The sequence below is a fragment of the Stomoxys calcitrans genome, chromosome 1, assembly GCF_963082655.1.
Source record: "Stomoxys calcitrans chromosome 1, idStoCalc2.1, whole genome shotgun sequence".
NCBI classification, from domain to species: Eukaryota; Metazoa; Arthropoda; class Insecta; order Diptera; family Muscidae; genus Stomoxys; species Stomoxys calcitrans.
Genome location: NC_081552.1, coordinates 225661823 through 225684801, shown reverse-complemented (window position 1 = coordinate 225684801; position 22979 = coordinate 225661823). Strand labels below are relative to the sequence as shown.

Here is a 22979-nt window from a genome sequence, read left to right as displayed (position 1 = left end):
CAAATCGGTTCTTAACCTGATATAGCTCCAATAAAAACCCATATCCCGATTATACTTCTTGAGCCTCTAGGGGGAGCAATGCTGGTCACTTTTGTTTAATTTTGTTGGCATTTTAAGAAAATGTTGTAAAATTCGATTTTTACAAAAAAAATGTTCATAGAATTTTTCAATGAAATTTTTATTCCACAGAATTTTTCAACTGAAATAAAATGTTTATGGAAAATGTTCTTAACATTTTTCTGTTTAATGCGAAATAATTAAAAAATAACTTTTCATGCATCTTACTGCTTTGTTTCAATTAAAAAACAAAAAAAAGTCCATTAAAACAACACGTGTTATTGTGTTCCCCAAGGACAGTACACCAAAATGTATGGCCAACTTGCCAACCATTGTCATGTCACCTTGACAATGAACAGCTTGCCAGTACTCCATAGTCATTGTTATAAATATTTGTGCTGGTCATTATTAATGCACAAAGAGCAGCAACAAAAACAACAACAAACACACACACACACATTTCATTATTAATTTATGTTGCTATGTTACACCCTCCCCTACTTAATTTTGTTCTTTTAGGCTCTGGCATGTTGGGTGGTTGGTGGTTCGGTTGCTCGCCTTCATCACCGGATAGCAATTTTCTGCGAGTGGCCAATGCCTTCCCCAATCGACGTCTCTCGGACAATACATTAATGACACCAAAGATACGCATTGCCCCCTCGTGTGCCTCATCGCCGGGTGGCACCCCCGGCAGTGGCCTACCCACAAGACGTCACTCAAGTATTGGGCCTCAGGAGAGGCGTGGCTCGACCATAAATCTATCGCCGCCCACGGTAAGTTTGAAATTTCAATTCGATTTTGCCCACACATAACTGTCTCATTGAAATTAGTAACCATGGGTGGGCCACGATGATTTAAACTACCATGCCAATGGCAAGCGTATGGGGAAATCATGTAAAAATTTTCCTTTCTTTGTTTTTTTATTTATTTATTTTTTTTTTTTTTTGAGTTGCTTTTTTATCGTTTTTTTACGCCTTCCTTTAGGCTTCGCCATTACGCTGTGATTGTTTGACACTTGCCTCCAGTTATTTTTCATTTAACAGCAATGATTGCAAATTGTCCTTTTGCACTCCAAAAAGAAAACCAGAAAACATTCGCAACATCAACAATTCGAAGAATAGTAAGGACAATGAAAAAAGAAAAATCATCACTGTGTTGATACCGACTCAAAGGACAATGTTGTTCATTAAGAAAAAAAAAAGTCCATAGAATTTTGTTTGTATTCTTTAAACTTAATTTTATTTCAATTGGCAGGCTTATTGACTAAAGAAGGACAACAAATTTGTTTTATGCAGAAAATCAGGCCGAAAAGTTAGGATTTTAAAAGCAACGAAAAGCAAAAAGGCATATAACCCTAGAAGTAGGCAATACTTAACCACAAACTCATAACCATATGCTGGCAAATAAATGTTCGTTTGTTGATCTGGCCTCTTAAAAATGCGTACCAAAAAGATTGCAAAAGTGTTAAATTCGTTAGCACTGGAGTGGGAGGTATGCGATGATAAAAGACCTTCTTTAATAGCCAAGTCCGAATGGAGTGCAGCTGGGCGAAACCTCGTTGTGAGGATGATTTTAATCAAACCTGGTACATGGTGCATCATATTCAGGCATTACGCCTTTTATGGGCGCTATATCAAGATATAGACCGATATAGTCACTCTTCGAACTAAACCTGGCTATCTGTAAAAAGTTTTGCTTTATCTCTGCATTTTTAAGAACCGTAGCGTGATTTCAGCTGACGGATGGACCGGCAGACAGAGAGATAAATAGACAGGGAAATAGACAGATAGACAAACAAACAAACCAATAGATAGACTGATGGACAGACATTGCTAGATCGTCTTACAATTTACGACGACTCTGAAAATTGCATCCAAATCCGACAATAAATGCGCCCTCTAGCGGCTTAAAAATTTAAAATACGAGATCGATTTATATGGGAGCTTTATCAAGTTATGGACCGATTTGAACTTGGCACAGTAGTTGGAAGTCAAATAAAACACCTCGTGTAAAATTTCAAACAAATCGGCTAACAATTGCGCCCTCTAGCGGCTCAAGTATTCAATATCCGAGATGGGTTTATGTAGAAGCTATATCAATTTATGAACCATGCAAAGTTTCAGACATATCGGATAATAATTGCGCCCTCTAGCGGCTCAAGATGTCAAATTCCAAAATTTGTGTATATGGGAGCTACATCAGGTTATAAACCGATTTGGACCAAACTTGACACAGTTGTTGAAAGTCAAAATAAAACACCTCATGCAAACTTTCACACAATTCGGATAATTAATGCGACCTCTAGAAGAAGCGATCAAGAATTAAAGATCCGAGATCGGTTATCAACAGATTTGGACCTTAGGTTAGGTAAGAGTGGCAGTCCTTTACACACTCACTTAGACAATTTTTGTTTTTAAAAGTCAAAGTAAAACACTTCATGCAAAATTTCAGACAAATCGAATAACAACAGCGCCATCTAGCGACAGCAGAAGTCAAGATTCGAGATCGATTTATATGGGAGCTCTATCAGGTTACAGGCCAATTTAGATCGTACTTGGCACAGTGGTTGGAAGTTATAGCAGAACAGTATATGAAACATTTTAGCCAAATCGGATAGCAATTGCGCCCTCTAGCGGCTCAAGAATTTAGCTTAATTGGATAATAATTGCGCCCTCTAGAGGCTAAATAAGTCAAGATCCGAGATTGGTTTATATGGAAGCTATATCAGGTTGTGAACCGATTTGAACCATTATTGGCACAGTTGTTGATGGTCATACCAAAACACTTCATCCAGAATTTTAGCCAAATTGGATAATAATTGCGCCCTCTAACGCCTCAAAAAGTCAAGATCCGAAATCGCTTTACATGGGAGCTCTATCAGGTTACAGGCCAATTTAGATCGTACTTGGCACAGTGGTTGGAAGTTATAGCAGAACAGTATATGAAACATTTTAGCCAAATCGGATAGCAATTTCGCCCTCTAGCGGCTCAAGAATTCAAGATCCGACATCGGTTTATATGGGAGCTATATCAAGTTATGAACCGGATTGGACCATACTTGGTACAGTTGTTGGAAGTCAAAGCAAAATACTTCATGCAAAATTTTAGCTTAATTGGATAGTAATTGCGCCCTCTAGAGGCTAAATAAGTCAAGATCCGAGATTGGTTTATATGGAAGCTATATCAGGTTGTGAACCGATTTGAACCATTATTGGCACAGTTGTTGATGATCATACCAAAACACTTTATCCAGAATTTTAGCCAAATTGGATAATAATTGCGCCCTCTAGCGGCTCAAGAAGTCAAGATCTGAAATCGCTTTACATGGGAGCTCTATCAGGTTACAGGCAAATAGGATAAGCATTGCGCACTCTAGAGGCTCAAGGAATCAAGTTCCTGGATTGGTTTGCATGGCAGCTATATCAAAACATGGACCGATAAAGCCATTTACAAATCCATCTTAGCGCAGAGGTTAGCATGTCCGCCTAAGACGTTGACTGCCTGGGTTCGAATCTTGGCGAGAATATTAGCACAAATTTACCAGCGGTGGTTCTCCCCTTCTAATGCAGGCGACATTTGTGAGGAACTGTACCAGTTGGTATGGCAGCAATGTAAAAACTTCTCCCCAAAGAGGAGTCGCACTGCGGCAAGCCGTTCTGACTTGGCTATAAAAAGGAGGTCACTTATGCAAATTTGCCCATGACCATTCCATTCCGGCAGGGGCAAACTTCTCACATATCAGAGAGTGCTGTCCTATTCAAGTTTAAGCTCCACTGATTAAGGGCCTCCTTTTTATAGCTGAGTCCGAACGGCGAGGCGCAGAGCAACACCTCTTTGGGGAGAAGTATTTGCATGGCAAAGTACCTCACAAATGTCGCCAGCATTAGGAGGAGATACCATCGTTGAACATTTTAATACTCACCACCGAAGGGTGGGGCTATACTCATTTTATCATTCCGTTTGCAACACATCGAAATCGAATCTGATTTCGTTGAAATTAGACACAGTGACTTATGTTAAGCTTATCGACATCCGTGTCGCATATGATTCACATCGGTCTATATTTGGATATATCTGCCAAAAATACCAATATTTTGATCTACAAAATTGAACAGTGGCTTGTATTTATAAGACCGCTGAATGTCCATGTCCAAATCGGACCATATTTCGATATAGCTACTATGGGTGCACAAATAGTGCATTTTTAATAAAATTATGCCAAATGTGGTTTACTTACATACCTCAGGTGGTGGGTACTTCAAATGCGGCCAGGTCGAACTTAACGCTTTTTTTACTGGTTTTCTGATATTCTCGCCAGGATTCGAACCCAAGTGTTCAGTGTTGACTTCACTGGTGGCCACCCTAGGTGGCCTCAATGTATGTTACCTTTAGACTCAAAAACGTTTTCATCCGATTTTCATGAAATTTTCATAAATGGTAAAATTGGACCGCCAGCTTGATAACGGGTACCACATTTTTTAAATCCCGAAGGGGGAGAGGACCCTCCCCTCTACCCCAATTTTCAAAAATGCCAGATCTCGGAGTAAGGAGGACCGATTAAAGCTTATAGCAACCCAAATGCACAAAATTGGTATAAAGCTTTAAGCTCAAATATTCTGGGGGAACGCCCTACCCAAACGGGCAAGTTTACCGATTCGAACAATATGGGTATCGAATGAAAGGTATTTAAGAGTAGAGTACAAACTTGATATAACAATTTGACCCCTGGTGTCGGAGGCCAGCCCCATCCCCAAAAACCACCCAAATATGACAAATTTACTGAGTGAGGCAATATGCGTATCAAATGAATGGCAATTGGAAGTAAAATACGAAACTTATATAAAAGTTTCGGGTCAAGTACCAGGAGGGCCGCCACACCCCAACAATCAACTCCAAGCGGATATGTAGACCGATCGGAATTATATAGGGTTCAAACGGAAGTTAAAATACGAAACTTATATAAAAATTTGGGGTCTATTCCCAGGCCCATCGCCTTATCTCAAATCGGCAGATCGGTTTATATGGGAGCTATATATATATACCAAGTTATACACCAATTTAGATCGCACTTAACACAGCTGTTGGAGGTCATAAGAGAACACAATGTGAAAAATTTAGGCCGAATCGGATGAAAATTGGAGAACGATCTCCCGATTTTCGGCAGAACGATCCCCCGATTTGACTTCTTGAGCCCCTGGAAGCCACAATTTCTGTCCGATTTGGCTGAAGTTTAGCATACGATGTTCTGTTTTAACTTTCAACAACTGTGTCAAGTACGGTTTAAATCGGTCTATAACCTGGTATAGCCCCCATATAAACCGATCTCCCGATTTGACTCCTTGAGCCCCTGGAAGCCACAATTTCCACAATTTTTGTCCGATTTGGCTGAAATTTTGCACATAGCATTCTGTTATAACCTCGAATAACTGTGTCAACTGCGGTCTAAATCGGTCTATAACCTGGCATAGCCCCATATAAACCGATCTCCCGATTTGACTTCTTGAGCCCCTGGAAGCCACAATTTTTGTCCGATTTGGCTGAAGTTTAGCATACGATGTTCTGTTTTAACTTTCAACAACTGTGTCAAGTACGGTTTAAATCGGTCTATAACCTGGTATAGCCCCCATATAAACCGATCTCCCGATTTGACTTCTTAAGCCCCTGGAAGCCACAATTATCATTCCATTTGACTGAAATTTTGCACATAGTATTCTGTTATGACCTCCAATAACTGTGTCAACTACGGTCTAAATCGGCTTATAACCTGGTATAGCCCCCATATAAACCGATCTCCCGATTTGATTTCTTGAGCCCTTGGAAGCCACAATTTTTGTCCGATTTGGCTGAAATTTTGCACATAGCATTCCGTTATGACCTCCAATAACTGTGTCAAATACGGTTTAAATCGGTCTATAACCTGGTATAGCCCCCATATAAACCGACATTCCGATTTGACTTCTTGAGCCCCTGGAAGCCACAATTGTTGTCCGATTTGGCTGAAATTTTGCACATAGCATTCTGTTATGACCTCCAATAACTGTGTCAACCACGGTCTAAATCGGTCTATAACCTGGTATAGCTCTCATATAAAACGATCTACCGATTTGACTTCTTGAGCCCCTGGAAGCCACAATTTTCATGTGATTCGGCCTAAATTTTTCACATGGTGTTCTCTTATGACCTCCAACAGCTGTGTTAAGTGCGGTCTAAATCGGTCTATAACCTGGTATAGCTCCCATATAAACCGATCTGCCGATTCGACTTCTTGATCCCCTGGAAGCAACAATTTTCCCAAGATTCGGCCCGGCCAAACTTAACACGCTTTCACTTGTTTTCTTTTGTTCCTTATAACCAAAATACGAAATATTTTGACAATCGGTGAAATTTTTTGCCATCCATTGGAAGACTTTACGTCTAAGAATTCAATGAAAATAAACATTTCTATGACTGAACATAAGCCACTACTTATGCAGTTAAAAGTGTACCGATCGACTCAGAATTACTTCCTAGTTCGATCTAGCCATGTCCGTCTGGTCGCGAATCAGCCTGTCCGTCTGCTCCTGTTTTATAATCAAGCTACAGGATGTGTTTGTTATCCAATCAATACAAAATTTTACACATATATATCACTCATTTAGCCTAGGGACAAACGCTATGAACAATCAAACGAAATCTAAATTGCACATTGGTAACAACAATCACAGCTTAATGTTGCAAAAATTAACTCCCAGCAATCCGTGGATGGTTATTTTTGGTTTACCGAATCATGCAATCAAAAAGCCATAAAGATTACCTTTATTTGTTCATTGTATAATTTATGGTTTAGTTTATTTTTTGCGTATTTGCGTTTTTGTTTTTTCTCAACTACATTTATTAGCCCTTTGGCATAAACAAACAACCCTAACATCCATTTTTAAAATAATCTCATTTCCTTTTTCCTCCCGCTTAAATAAAAATGCAATAAATAAAACCAAACAAAAAAAAAATTCCCTTAAAACAAACGCACACTCTTTACACACCAAACGAAAAAAAAAATACCCATTCACCTACATTGTCCTGTGCATACACAAACAAAAACGCCCTGGAAAAAAAAACACAACAAACTATTTATACTAATGCTCTGACACTTGTATACAATTTCACATAAACATACACCCACCCTCGCCCCATTACACACATATCAAAACTTTCACAAATATGTACATGTGTATGGAGGGGCAGTACGTTCGAGATTAAAAAGGTTCATCTCAGATTAAGTTAATTTTTTTTTTGTTGTTACCTTGGTGGTTTTTTACATCGCAGCACGTGGCAGTGTGGACATTACAAAGGATGTCACACGAAATAAAAGGATTCTGTTATATCTCTTCATTAAAAACACCAAGAAATACAGGTGTTTATAAAAAAAATAAAAAAAAAAACTGCTCTCCCTTAACTGAAAGGTAGTTCACACAGAACAAAAGAAAACGTAAGCCATATACGAGACACAATTTTCAGATTGGCTAAATAAGGTCAGCTATAAAAGCTTTAAACCTAATAAAAAAACACACAGGGAAGAGCTTTATGGGCTGAATAAGGTTTTCCATAGGAAACCTTCAATTCAGCCTGGCTGAATAAGGTTTTCCATACACAACCTCCAATTCAGCCTGGCTGAATAAGGTTTTCCATAGGAAACCTTCAATTCAGCATGGCTGAATAAGGTTTTCCATAGGAAACCTTCAATTCAGCATGGCTGAATAAGGTTTTCCATAGGAAACCTTCAATTCAGCCTGGCTGAATAAGGTTTACAATAGGAAACCTTCAATTCAGCCTGGCTGAATAAGGTTTACAATAGGAAACCTTCAATTCAGCCTGGCTGAATAAGGTTTTCCATAGGAAACCTTCAATTCAGACTGGCTGAATAAGGTTTTCCATAGGAAACCTTCAATTCAGCCTGGCTGAATAAGGTTTTCCATAGGAAACCTTCAATTCAGCCTGGCTGAATAAGGTTTTCCATAGGAAACCTTCAATTCAGCCTGGCTGAATAAGGTTTTCCATAGGAAACCTTCAATTCAGCCTGGCTGAATAAGGTTTTCCATAGGAAACCTTCAATTCAGCCTGGCTGAATAAGGTTTTCCATAGGAAACCTTCAATTCAGCCTGGCTGAATAAGGTTTTCCATAGGAAACCTTCAATTCAGCCTGGCTAAATAAGGTTTTCCACAGGAAACCTTCAATTCAGCCTGGCTGAATAAGGTTTTCCATAGGAAACCTTCAATTCAGCCTGGCTGAATAAGGTTTTCCATACACAACCTCCAATTCAGCCTGGCTGAATAAGGTTTTCCATAGGAAACCTTCAATTCAGCATGGCTGAATAAGGTTTTCCATAGGAAACCTTCAATTCAGCCTGGCTGAATAAGGGTTTCTGTAAGGAAACCTTAAATTCAGCCTGGCTGAATAAGGTTTTCCATAGGAAACCTTCAATTCAGCCTGGCTGAATAAGGTTTTCCATAGGTAACCTTCAATTCAGCCTGGCTGAATAAGGTTTTCTATAGGAAACCTTCAATTCAGCCTGGCTGAATAAGGTTTTCCATAGGAATCCTTCAATTCAGCCTGGCTGAATAAGGTTTTCCATAGGAATCCTTCAATTCAGCCTGGCTGAATAAGGTTTTCCATAGGAATCCTTCAATTCAGCCTGGCTGAATAAGGTTTTCCATAGGAAACCTTCAATTCAGCCTGGCTGAATAAGGTTTTCCATAGGAAACCTTCAATTCAGCCTGGCTGAATAAGGTTTTCCATAGGAAACCTTCAATTCAGCCTGGCTGAATAAGGTTTTCCATAGGAAACCTTCAATTCAGCCTGGCTGAATAAGGTTTTCCATAGGAAACCTTCAATTCAGCCTGGCTGAATAAGGTTTTCCATAGGAAACCTTCAATTCAGCCTGGCTGAATAAGGTTTTCCATAGGCTGAATAAGGTTTTCCATAGGAAACCTTCAATTCAGCCTGGCTGAATAAGATTTTCCATAGGAAACCTTCAATTCAGCCTGGTTGAATAAGGTTTTCCATAGGAAACCTTCAATTCAGCCTAGAAACCTTATTCAGGTTTACTATAGAAAACTTTATTCAGCCAAGCTGAATTAAAGGTTTTCCATAGAAAACCTTATTCAGCCAGGCTGAGTTGAAGGTTTCCTATGGAAAACCTTATTCAGCCTGGCTGAATTGAAGGTTTCCTATGGAAAACCTTATTCAGCCTGGCTGAATTGAAGGTTTCCTATGGAAAACCTTATTCAGCCTGGCTGAATTGAAGGTTTCCTATGGAAAACCTTATTCAGCCTAGCTGAATTGAAGGTTTCCTATGGAAAACCTTATTCAGCCTGGCTGAATTGAAGGTTTCCTATGGAAAACCTTATTCAGCCTGGCTGAATTGAAGGTTTCCTATGGAAAACCTTATTCAGCCTGGCTGAATTGAAGGTTTCCTATGGAAAACCTTTTTCAGCCAGGCTGAATTGAAGGTTTCCTATGGAAAACCTTATTCAGTCAAGCTGAATTGAAGGTTTCCTATGGAAAACCTTATTCAGCCAGGCTGAATTGAAGGTTTCCTATGGAAAACCTTATTCAGTCAGGCTGAATTGAAGGTTTCCTATGGAAAACCTTATTCAGCCAGGCTGAATTGAAGGTTTCCCATAGAAAACTTTATTCAGCCAGGCTGAATTGAAGGTTTCCTATGGAAAACCTTATTCAGCCAGTCTGAATTGAAGGTTTCCTTTGGAAAACCTTATTCAGCCAGGCTGAATTGAAGGTTTCCTATGGAAAACCTTATTCAGCCAGGCTGAATTGAAGGTTTCCCATAGAAAACCTTATTCAGCCAGGCTGAATTGAAGGTTTCCCATAGACAACCTTATTGAGCCAGGCTGAATTGAAGAATTCCCATAGAAAACCTTATTCAGCCAGGCTGAATTGAAGGATTCCCATAGAAAACCTTATTCAGCCAGGCTGAATTGAAGGTTTCCCATAGAAAACCTTATTCAACCAGGCTGAATTAAAGGTTTCCCATAGTAAACCTTATTCAGCCAGGCTGAATAAGCTTTTCTATGGGAAACCCTCAATTCCGCAGTTTTTTATTTGTTTATTACTGTTTTTTTTTTAAGTATAATTTTTATTTTTTTTAATTGTTGATGAGCCTTTTAAATCTCGAGCTGCTGTCCTCTCCATACATTTTATGTTGTGCCAACTTCAAATCTTGTAACATTTCAAACACTTAACATTTAAACTACACCATTTTACAAACTAAACTAGGCATATGGTTTTGGTGCAAGAGGTGGCTCAGGATCAAGTCTTTCAGTACCCTCATCGTCCGTCTACGTAGTAAGTCTAAAAAACTTAAAACCATTGACAGAAAACAAAATACAAAACAAAAAAAAAAAAAAACAAACCCATTATCTGAACTAAAAATAACTGAAAGTTCTAAAAAAAAAACAAATATGAAAATAATTTTCTTGTGCGAGTATGGTTTGGTAAATGCTCTGCGTGTTCAACGTTCCTTTATGTCCTTTATGCTTCTCTGTGGCTTGGCGTGTTAGCAACAATACTAAGAAGTGAAAGTTCTCTCACTCTTTCTGTCTCTGTGTGTTGGCTCATTCAAGTTAATCCTTTTTTAATCTATCAAAACATGGCATTTCTCTTCTTCGCATCCCTTTTGCTGTTGTTATTGTTATTTTTTTGTTCTCATTACAAATTCTAAAGCGAGGTGAGAGAAATGTCTTCTCTCATTCTCTGCGTCCCTTTTTGTTGTCCTTGTTTTTCGTTTGTTGTCCTCTTGTAAATGTCTGTGTCTGTTTTAAATTCGTGTTTCTGTCAAAAATAAAGAGCAAAAAAAGGCTAGAGCTTCAGTTAAGCAAAAAATTAAAGGTCTCCAACGGATTCTGATGAATTGCTGTGTTTTTTTCAGTCTCTTTGCTGCCACAGCAAAGATTATCCCGAGTGCTTCCAAACAGGAAAAGAAAGTGAAAATAACCCTCCAAGTGTAAATGATGGATGGAAGGATGGGTGGAGGAGAGAAGGGCCCTGAAAATGTGCGGTTGTAGCAATCTCACTCAATGCCCCCTCCACCCCCTCTTTTACTCACACCCACATTCACCGCCCTTGGGTATGGGTGTGGGCCAATGAATTGAAATAAATGTGCTTGTAATTATAGCCGCCTTCTCAAATCGACTGGTTGGCTGACGCACCTGCAAACACTTGCTTGATTTATATACAAAAATAGTCTGTAAATGGAAAACTCAGGTATGCCTTCAATGTCATCATCAATAAATCACAAATATTTATGACTAAAAACCATTCGTTATTTATCGTCGGAGAATTTTCACTGTATAAGGAAATGAATTTCGGCGAAACTTGAAACCGTCATTTATTCTGCCGTAGAGTTAAAAGGAAAGCACAACAAGTCCAATTCCTTTACCTGCCTTTTAACTCGAGTGCATGAAATATGATTTTACTTCAAGAATTTACATCATTATTTTTGAGATGATTTTCGAAATTCCTTAATTGTGGTGATAAGGAAAACATGAGGATGACTTTCACCTTGGTGAAGATATACAAATTTGAATTATGTTACAGGTAAACATGTATAGAATTTTGCAGGAACGAACTTGGGGTATCCTTAACCCATACTGAGGCTTTTGATTGAAAAGATATTTTCCACATCATACGAGGCGACTTAGGGAGACAAGGGAATTTCGAAATAATGAGGTTGATCGACGGCTTAGCATTACAGAATCGATGGTAAAGTAAGCCTTGAAGAGTTTAAAACCATTTAAGTCACCCAGACCAGGAATATTTCTGGCATAACTACAGAAGGAGGCCTACTATCTGGCGCCCCAACTGGTCACCATTTTCATTGTGTGCCTAAGACTTGCATATACTCTGATAGCCTGGCAGAAGCGAAGGGAAGTTATGCGATACCAAAGGCCTACAGACCTACATATAAGCCTTACGTCCATGCTCCTCAACACCAAGGCCTACTATCTGGTGCCCCAACTGGCCACTATTTGCATTGTGTGCCTAAGACTTGCATATACTCCGATAGCCTGGCAGGAGGCAAGGGTGGTATTTATACCCAAGTCCGGCAAGAGACCTACAGACCTACCTATAAGCCTTACGTCCTTGCTACTCAAAACCATGCAATGTATTGCAGATACCATGATAATGAGTAGGGCATCCAGCGTACTGTTCAAATACATACAGCATGCCTATGTCAAGGGAAGATCGGTGGAGACTGCCCAGCACGAGGTTGTGCATAAAATTGAACACTCCTTCGATGCCAAGACATACACATTGGCGGTATGTATTGACATAGAGGCAGCTATTAACAATGTGCGGACCGATACACTAATCCATATCTTAGACCAGTACTGGGTGAACCGGATCCTTAAAGACTGTATAAACCCTATGCTAAAGAACAGGTGGATAAATTGTAGGTTTTATGAAATAAAGACGAGGAAAAAGTGGCACAAGGCACACCACAGACGAACATTTTATCACTCCACCATAAATTTACTATTATGGATGTTAGCTGATGAGGGATCTCAGTGAATCTAAGGATCTCAGTGAATCTAAGGATCTCAGTGAATCTAGAGGTCTCAGTGTTAACGGAGAGAAGACTGAAAACTACCAGTTCACGAGGATAACGAAGGTGAGCTAATTTGACGCCCACGTCACCACCCTATTCCAAAAGAAAGGGTACTAAAACTACCCATTCCCAAAGGAAAGGTTACTAAAACCACCCTTTCCCAGAGAAAAGGATACCCAAACCACCCTTCCCCTAAGGAAAGGATACGAAAACTACCCTTTCCACCATTTCCCAAAGGAAAGTCTGCTAAAACCAGCCCTTTTCCAACGGAAAGGGTACTAAAACCACCCTCTCCCGAAGCATATAGTACTAAAACCACCCTTTCCCAACGGAAAGGGTACTAAAACCACCCTTTCCAAACGGAAAGGGTACTAAAGTCACCCTTTCCCAGAGGAAAGGGTACCCAAACCACCCTTCCCCTAAGAAAAGGGTACCAAAACTACCACCCTTTCCATTGGGAAAGGGTACTTAACCACCTTATCCATAGGAAGGGGTACTCAAAACCCCCCATTCTCAAAGGAAAAGGTACTAAAGCCACGCTTTTCCGAAGGAAAGGGTATTAAAACCATCATTTTTCAAAGAAAAGGGTACTAAAAACACCCTTTCCCAAAGTAGGGGGTACTCAAAACACCCTTTCCCAAAGGAAAGGGTAGTAAAGTCACCCTTTCCCAGAGGAAAGGGTACCCAAACCACCCTTCCCCTAAGGAAAGGATACCAAAACTACCCTTTCCACCATTTCCCAAAGGAAAGCCTGCTAAAACCAGCCTTTTCCAACGGAAGGGGTACTAAAACCACCCTTTCCCGAAGAAAAGGGTACCAAAACCACCCTTTCCCAAAAGCAAGGGTACTAAAACCACCCTTTCCCGAAGGAAAGAGTACTAAAACCACCCTTTCCCAAAAGAAAGGGTACTAAAGCCACCCGTTCCCAGAGGAAAGGGTACTAACACCACCCTTCCCCTAAGGAAAGGGTACCAAAACTTCACTTCCCCTAAGGAAAGGGAACTTAAACCACTATTTCCTTTGGGAAAGAGTACTGAACCACCTTATCCATAGGAAGGGGTGCTCAAAACCACCCTTTCTCTAAAACCACGCTTTTCCGAAGGAAAGTGTATTAAAACCATCATTTTCCAAAGAAAAGGGAACAAAACACTTCATGCAAAATATCAGCTATATCGAATAAGAATTGCGCCCTCTTGTGGCTCAAGAAGTTAAGATCCAAGATCGGTTTATATGGCAGCTATATCAGGTTATGTACCGATTCGAACCGTACTAAGCGCAGTTATTTTAAGTCATAACAAAACACTTCATGCTAAATTTTAGCCAATTCGGGTGAAATTTACGCCCTCTAGAGGCCTAATAAGTCAAGATCCAAGATCGGTTTATACGACTGCTATATCAGTTTATGTTCCGATTTGAAACCCTACTTAGCACTAATGTTAGAAGTCGTAGCGAAACACTTCATACAAAATTTCCCCTAAATCGGATGAGAATTGTGCCCTCTAGTGGCTCTAGAAGTCAAGATCCAAGATTGGATTATATGACAGCTATATCAACCATATTCGATTTGAACAATACATATCACAAATGTTGGAAATCGTAACAAAAACACTTCACGGAAATTTTCAGCCAAATCGGATAGTAATTGCGCCCTCTAGATGCCTAATAAGTAAAGATCCCAGATCGGTTTACATAGCAGCCATATCAGTTTATGTGCCGACTTCAATCATACTCTGTACATTTGTTGTCAGTCATAACAAAACACCTCATGCAAATCGGATACGAATTGCGCCCTCTAGTGGCTCACAAGTCAAGATCCAAGATCGGTTTCTATGGCAGCTATATCAGGTTATAGACCGATTTGAACTTACTTATACCAGTTGTTGGAAGTCGTAACAAAACACTTTATGGAAAATTTCAGTCATATCGGATAATAACTGCGTCCTCTAGTGGCTCAACAAGTCAAGATTCAAGGTAGGTTTATAAGGCAGCTATATCAGGTTATAGACCGATTTGAATCATACTTATCGCAGTTTTTGGAAGTCATAACAAAACACTTAACGCAAAATTTCAGCCAGATCGGGTGAGTCTTCCGCCCTTTAGCGGCTCAAGAATCGGTTTATATGACAGCTATATCAGGTAACGGACTGATTTGAACCATACTTAGCAAAACATTTCGTGCAAAATTACAGTCAAATCGGATGAGACTCGCGTCCTCTAGTGGCCAAAGAAGTCAAGATTCTAGATCGATTTACATGGCAGCTATATCAGGTTATAGACCGATTTGAACCATACTTAGCACTAGTGTTAAAAGTCGTAACGAAACACTTCATACCAAATTTCAGCCAATTCGGATAAGACTTGCGCCCTCTAGTGGCCAAAGAAGTCAAGATTCTAGATCGATTTACATGGCAGCTATATCAGGTTATAGACCGATTTGAACCATACTTAGTAAAGTTGTTGAAAGTCATAACAAAACACTTCATGCCAAATGTCAGCCAATTCGGGTGAGAATTGCGCCCTCTAGTGGCTCAAGAAGTCAAGATCCATGATTGGTTTATATGGCAGCTATATCAGCTTATTTACCGAAATGGCCCATTTACAATCCCAACCGACCTACACTGATAAGAGGTATTTGTGCAAAATTTCAAGCGTCTAGCTTTACTCTTTCGAAAGTTAGCGTGCTTTTTACAGACAGACGGACGGACATGGCTGGTCATGACAATCAAGAAAAAGTTTATCTTTATGGGTACTTAGACGAATACTTCGAGGTGTTTTAAACGAAGTGACGAAATTAGTATACCCCCATCCTGTGGTGGGGGGTAAACAAATCTGGAGATCAATTTTTATAGCAATTTCATAAGGTCAGTTGAAAGTCATGAGGAAATCATTGTACAAAATTTTTGTCTAATCGGATGAAAATTGCGCCCTCTATAGGCGCACAATATCTTAAAGGATACATTCACTGTCCGATGGCTTATTTTTGTTCAATTTGGTAAAAAAATAAACTTTGCCTATGGTATCGTTAGGAAAAATAGCATTCGATATTCTGACAAAAAATAAAATATCGATAGGGCCTTCGAAATGTTGCCATCTCTAATCATTTGGTACGCTCACTACCCCATACTCAACAGAGACTGGGGTCTTTTAATCCTTTTTATCAGGGTTCGATAGTGAACTACAACTTCCCTATAGCCATAAATTTTAACTACAAATACCCCTTCAGTTCAGTAACCAGTATCATGAGGATCTAGCTTGAGTATCCCGCTGCTCTAGATGAAAAATTAATTAATCGCCATCCATCCACATCGAAATTAAAATCACCAAATAAAGCTTAAAAAACCTTAAAGAGCTAAAGCAAAACAAAAGGAGAAAAGCTGTAAGCGCGTGATATTTTCCGGGAAATATGAAAATGGCTGATCTTTAATGTGTTGTAACTGTTTTTATGTGCTGGTGTTGTGTTTGCAGGATGCCATGCGTTTTGATTGACCTTTTGGTAACCGAATCTCAAAAAGAAAAAGTCCCTGAACATGCCAGCCAAAGAGAATGAATGAAACTTTCGCAATTTCTGTTTTTGCTATCTTTTTTGTTTTGTTTTCTTTTCGTTTTGCCTGTACATCAATGAAGTCTATTTTGGGCAAATAAACAACACAACCATGGTAAAAAGTGGCAAAAGATTTTGTGAAATAATGAAATTTTGTGAAATAAAAGACACTCAAACTTTCTTGTACCACTTTGTTTGTCTGTCTGGCTGTCTGTCTTTGTCACTCACTTTGTTTTTCTCCTCTCCTCTCCTCTCTTTTGCGAGTTGCAGCCTGTGTTGCGTTTCTTCTTCGCTGATGAATGGGAATGGAAGGAATGAATAAATATCACTGTTGTTGTGTTCGTTCTACTGTTGCGTTCAATGTTTTTTATGGCTTTGTTTGAACTGCATTTTGTTGGATTTTCCTGCTCAATTTGTTTTTCACTTTTATTTGAACGACTTCCACGACTTGTGTTTTTATGAGTTTGCTTTCATTATTGGATGATTGATTTATCAATTATTGATACAATGTTTAAAATGGAACTTTTTATTGTAAAGAAATCAGCAACAAGGCATAGGGAGTTGGGTTCGATAAGCATCTCCTTCAGTATTGTTTTAGGTTACTTGTAGGCAAAAGTAATTAAGATGGCGTAAAGAGTCCTTTTGACAAAAATCACTACTGCAAATATAATGTCTTTTAAAAAAGGACCCTTTGCGTCAATAAAGCTTAGCTAACTTGTATTCCCCTTGGAATTACCAGTTATACATGTCCTTCGAATGGGTTTGCAGCCTTTTCATGAAATATTCCAATTCGCTTGTCCCATCACGCATTATGAGGGCTGGGGAAGGCGGACAAACAAAAAGTTTGCATTTGACTAAAAGTGTTTACATTGCCTTCGATTCCATTGAAAATTTGGAGCTACAAACAACGAGCGATGTGAACAGGAAGGACTCTGTGTATAATCAGGCATGACATAGTACTCAAATGGCATTGGTTTCACAAGTCATATACAGTGGAATAAGGCAACGTAGTCTCTATAAAAGTTTTCAATAGGAAACCGGTGCGGAGTTTCCGTGGATAGGAGAAAGCTCCTCAGCTATAACTGGTACCGCACAAATAACGCATATGTTATTTGTGCGGTCGAACCTAAAAGTTACAATAGCACAGGCAAGTGGGCTCCCGGGCTTCCCCGATACAAATACGAAAATGATGGGCCCGTGCAATAGGGTCAGCAGCGGATGAGTCAAAGTAAAGGTCAACGGTGGTGCTCGCAGATCTTCAAAAGATTTACCATCAGAAAAAACCCGCCGATGTTTTTGAGACCATCTACATTGGGATGCGACGCTTGACACAGCGTATCCTTTTGCGAGAAACACTTTTAACACCATATCTTATATATAAAATTCAATTAGTTATATAATTTCCTGATATCGGAGGGGGGAGCGGACCCTCCCCCTTACCCCAAAAGTACTACCCAAAAAAAAAAAGTGGACCGATCGGGACAATATGGAATTCAAATGAAAGGTATTCAAGAGTAGGTTAAGAATTTCATAATAAAAGTGGGGTCCAAGTACCTGGGGGGCCGCCCCAGCCCCAAAACCCCTTCATCGAGGTTTATTTGACGATCATGACAATATGGGACTCAAATGAAAGGTCTTCCGGAGTAGATTACGAATATGGTCAAAAAGTAAGAATAGGCTTTATAATTTATTGATTACGGAAGGGGAGCGGACCCTCCACCGTTACCCCAAAATCGCCACCCAAAATCAAAAATGAACCGATAACGACAATATGGGTATCAAATGAAAAGTATGCGGGAGTAGATAACGAATCTGGCATACAAATTCATGTCGAAGTATAGGGGGTCACGCCACCCCCACAAAAACGCTCAAGATGGGCACATTGGCCAATCGGGGATATATGGGACTCGGTTTGTTGTTTCTCGAAATATTCGTTTATGGTGTATGTTGGTCTGGAAGGAAACATGGGCTAAATAATTTTTCGGTATCGGAAGGGGGAAGCATTCTCCCCCTTAGGCCAAAAACACAATACAAAATCAAAAGTAGACCGATGGGGACAATGTAGGTATCAAATGAAAGGTATTGGAGAGTAAAATACGAATATGATATTAAAATTTGGGCCTAAATACCTATCGGGCCGCCCCAACCCCAAAACTTTCCCAAACAGACATATTGAACGTTCATTTCAATATGGGTATCAAATGAAAAGTATGCGGGAGTAGATAACGAATCTGGCATACAAATTCATGTCGAAGTATAGGGGGTCACTCCACTCCCACAAAAACGCTCAAGATGGGCACATTAGCCAATCACTGATATATGGGACTCGGTTTGTTTGTTCCGTATAGAGTGAAAAACGGCAGAATCGATTTTCTCCAAATTTTCGTTTATGGTGTATGTTGGTCTGGAAGGAAACATGGGCTAAATAATTTTTCGGTATCGGAAGGGGAACGGACCCTCCCCCTTAGGCCAAAAACGCAACCCATAATCAAAAGTGGAACGATGGGGACAATGTAGGTATCAAATGAAAGGTATTGGAGAGTAGAATACGAATATGATATTAAAATTTGGGCCTAAATACCTATCGGGCCGCCCCAACCCCAAAACTCTCCCAAATAGACATATTGTACGTTCATTTCAATATGGGTATCAAATTAAAGGTATTCGGGAGTAGATTTCGATACTTCTCACCTATCAATGAGTGCAGTTCGATTCAAGTTTAAACTCAATGATAAGGAACTTTTTTTATAGCCGAGTCCGAACAGCGTCCCGCAGTGCGACACCTCTTTGGGGAAATTTTTTTCAAAATGACTATGCATGGCATTGTACCTCGAAAATATTGCCAACATTAACAGGGGATAAACACCGCTATGTCCGATGTTCTCGCCAGGATTCGAACGCGTTCAGTGTCATCGGCTACAATGGCACGAATTCGATATCCGCATTCAGGGCGAAGTGTCCCCACCCTAAAACGATATTAGAGAGTTAAAAAAGGCGCAGCGAAGAGGGACCGGTTCGGCTTGTCTAACATAAGATTGACTTATGATGAGGTCTTGAATGCTCTTCGTACATGCAAGCGTGTTTTCGATTCAGTTCCAGATGGAATCCCATCCGCAGTTTTAAGGAACTGTGCCAATTCGTAGTATGTTCCCTTAACGGAATTATTCAGCCTGGCTGAATAAGGTTTTCCATAGGAAACCTTCAATTCAGCCTGGCTGAATAAGGTTTTCCATAGGAAACCTTCAATTCAGCCTGGCTGAATAAGGTTTTCCATAGGAAACCTTCAATTCAGCCTGGCTGAATAAGGTTTTCCATAGGAAACCTTCAATTCAGCCTGGCTGAATAAGGTTTTCCATAGGAAACCTTCAATTCAGCCTGGCTGAATAAGGTTTTCCATAGGAAACCTTCAATTCAGCCTGGCTGAATAAGGTTTTCCATAGGAAACCTTCAATTCAGCCTGGCTGAATAAGGTTTTCCATAGGAAACCTTCAATTCAGCCTGGCTGAATAAGGTTTCCCATAGGAAACCTTCAATTCAGCCTGGCTGAATAAGGTTTTCCATAGGAAACCTTCAATTTAGCCTGGCTGAATAAGGTTTTCCATAGGAAACCTTCAATTCAGCCTGGCTGAATAAGGTTTTCCATAGGAAACCTTCAATTCAGCCTGGCTGAATAAGGTTTTCCATAGGAAACCTTCAATTCAGCCTGGCTGAATAAGGTTTTCCATAGGAAACCTTCAATTCAGCCTGGCTGAATAAGGTTTTCCATAGGAAACCTTCAATTCAGCCTGGCTGAATAAGGTTTTCCATAGGAAACCTTCAATTCAGCCTGGCTGAATAAGGTTTTCCATAGGAAACCTAAAATTCAGCCTGACTGAATAAGGTTTTCCATAGGAAACCTTCAATTCAGCCTGGCTGAATAAGGTTTTCCATAGGAAACCTTCAATTCAGCCTGGCTGAATAAGGTTTTCCATAGGAAACCTTCAATTCAGCCTGGCTGAATAAGGTTTTCCATAGGAAACCTTCAATTCAGCCTGGCTGAATAAGGTTTTCCATAGGAAACCTTCAATTCAGCCTGGCTGAATAAGGTTTTCCAAAGGTAACCTTCAATTCAGCCAGGCTGAATAAGGTTTTCCTTAGGAAACCTTAAATTCAGCCTGGCTGAATAAGGTTTTCCTTAGGAAACCTTAAATTCAGCCTGGCTGAATAAGGTTTTCTTTGGGAAACCTTAAATTCAGCCTGGCTGAATAAGGTTTTCCATAGGAAACCTTCAATTCAGCCTGGCTGAATAAGGTTTTCCATAGGAAACCTTCAATTCAGCCTGGCTGAATAAGGTTTTCCATAGGAAACCTTCAATTCAGCATGGCTGAATAAGGTTTTCCATAGGAAACCTTCAATTCAGCCTGGCTGAATAAGGTTTTCTGTAAGGAAATCTGCAATTCAGCCTGGCTGAATAAGGTTTTCCATAGGAAACCTTCAATTCAGCCTGGCTGAAAACGGTTTTCTATAGGAAACCTTCAATTCAGCCTGGCTGAATAAGGTTTTCCATAGGAAACCTTCAATTCAGCCTGGCTGAATAAGGTTTACTTTAGGAAACCTTCAATTCAGCCTGGCTGAATAAGGTTTTCTTTAGGAAACCTTCAATTCAGCCTGGCTGAATAAGGTTTTCTTTAGGAAACCTTCAATTCAGCCTGGCTGAATAAGGTTTTCTTTAGGAAATCTTCAATTCAGCCTGGCTGAATAAGGTTTTCTTTAGCAAACCTTCAATTCAGCTTGGCTGAATAAGGTTTTCTGTGAGGAAATCTTCAATTCAGCCTGGCTGAATAAGGTTTTCTTTAGGAAACCTTCAATTCAGCCTGGCTGAATAAGGTTTTCTTTAGGAAACCTTTAATATACCCTATTGCTACAGGAAACTTTTTTTCAGCCCACTGTTGCTTGCCTTAAGGGTTCATGGGTAATAATGATTATTTCTGCCCCCAAGGAAATGGTTATTTTCATTTTAGCAACAGTTTGTTTTCGATGTGTCCCCCCCTCCCAAACAGTTTGCTTTGATAAAAGGCTGTGTATTCAGGACTTTCAACTTGTTGTGCTTATCCCCATACTCCCCTTTCTCAATCTACTACTATTGCCGCTTGACTGCTGATGCTGTTGAAGATTTCTTTCGGAAATCCTTCAAAATATTACCATAATTTGTGTGTTCTTCCTTTCTTTTCATTGTTTGTGTATTGTTGGGTTCGTTTCTTCTTCGTGTTTCTGTTTCCTCTTTTCCATTTAATTTTGTGTTCCTTGTTTTTGTATGCTCAAAAACTTTTGGTTGATAGAAATGTTACAGAGATGTCCTTAAATATGCCTTACCACCCAACATATCGCTTCCATCGATGCTATTGATACTGATGCTGGGCCGCCCAACGTATTACAACATTTCAACATCATCAACTTATATTTTTTAATATATATATACGCACATAACTTGGGTCTGACTAACTGAACACAAGATAAAATCCATGAATCATGTCTGATATTAATGTATGACTTGCATCAAAAAAAAAACAGACTAAACCAGACGTTGGCAAATGATGGAGAATAAGCGGAGTTAACCAAGACAACAGCAAAGCCAAAAAAAAAGAATAAAATCAACTAAATCCTTAATTCGATTATAGTGTTCGATTCACATTTTGTGTTCTTATCCTACTGCCTTGTGTTCTTGGGAGTTCTGTTGTGTTCTTGTGTTTGTGTTCTGTTTTTCTTTTTCAATTTGGCCTTTATTTATTCAATGAAAATCCAATGTGTTTGATGTGAATCATATGCCTGATTTGTTTTGCTCATCTTATGATATTCATCAATATAAGCCGATGACTGGGACTATATTCATTCATACCTACTCCTCATACATATATATATAGATATATAAAAAAACACACACACTATTCCCTTTTCAGCATATATATGGCTGCCAAGTTGACATCCTCTCTCTGCCACACCCACTCGAGTACAAAGACAAACCCCCACACATGTTCATTAAACATTTCCGTATCCGTATCCGTTTGGCCCTCTGTAATATAATGCGTTGTCATCATTTACTTTTGTTTCCTTTATGTTTTGTGCCTTTCTTGTATTAAACTTTTGATGAGTTTTGATTGTTCGTTTGTTTGTTTGACCGTCAGACATTATGAATTTTGGTCGAGAATCAACAAAGACAGCTCCTTTAATCATACTTCTATATCATAAAAATCAAAGACCTATTATGTACATTCTGCTGCTATTTGCTATATACTGTATTTACCTATTTACTACATATGTGTATGATTATCATCATCTCTTTCTTTACCTGTTTTTTATGTTTTCTGTTTCTATTAATTTATTACATTTCATTTATATACGTGTACTAATCGTAACAAACAAAACCAAAAATAAAAAAAAACTTACATGGAATATAAAAATAAATCAACGCAGCTTGCACGGAGCATGATCGTGAGTACACGTTTTCTTTTGAATCTCAAACTTATTTTATTTGGCAGTGTCATTACCTTTTTCGCTATTTTATTTATTTATACTCACAATAACTTAAAATTATGCCAAATTACAGTGTCAACAACAAAGAAACCAAAAAATGCTCAGATATCAAATAGATCGCCAGCCAGGCTGAATTGAAGGTTTCCCATAGAAACCTTATTCAGCCAGGCTGAATTGAAAAATTCCTTACAGAAAACCATATTCAGCCAGGCTGAATTAAAGTCTTCCTTAAAGAAAACCTTATTCAGCCAGGCTGAATTGAAGGTTTC

General features: G+C 39.3%; 1 protein-coding gene across 4 annotated transcripts in view; it reads left to right on the top strand.

The window, feature by feature from the left end:
- Positions 1-22979, top strand: part of LOC106092978 (SCY1-like protein 2) — a 157938-nt gene that overhangs the window by 91031 nt on the left and 43928 nt on the right. For 3 of the 4 annotated variants that reach the window (XM_059360935.1, XM_059360933.1, XM_059360932.1), the window contains exons 17-18: positions 577-830; positions 22651-22668. In XM_059360935.1, coding sequence (XP_059216918.1) covers positions 577-830; positions 22651-22668 — 272 coding nt within the window. The remainder of the gene's footprint in view (positions 1-576; positions 831-22650; positions 22669-22979) is intronic. The other variant, XM_059360934.1, reaches the window with a different exon arrangement.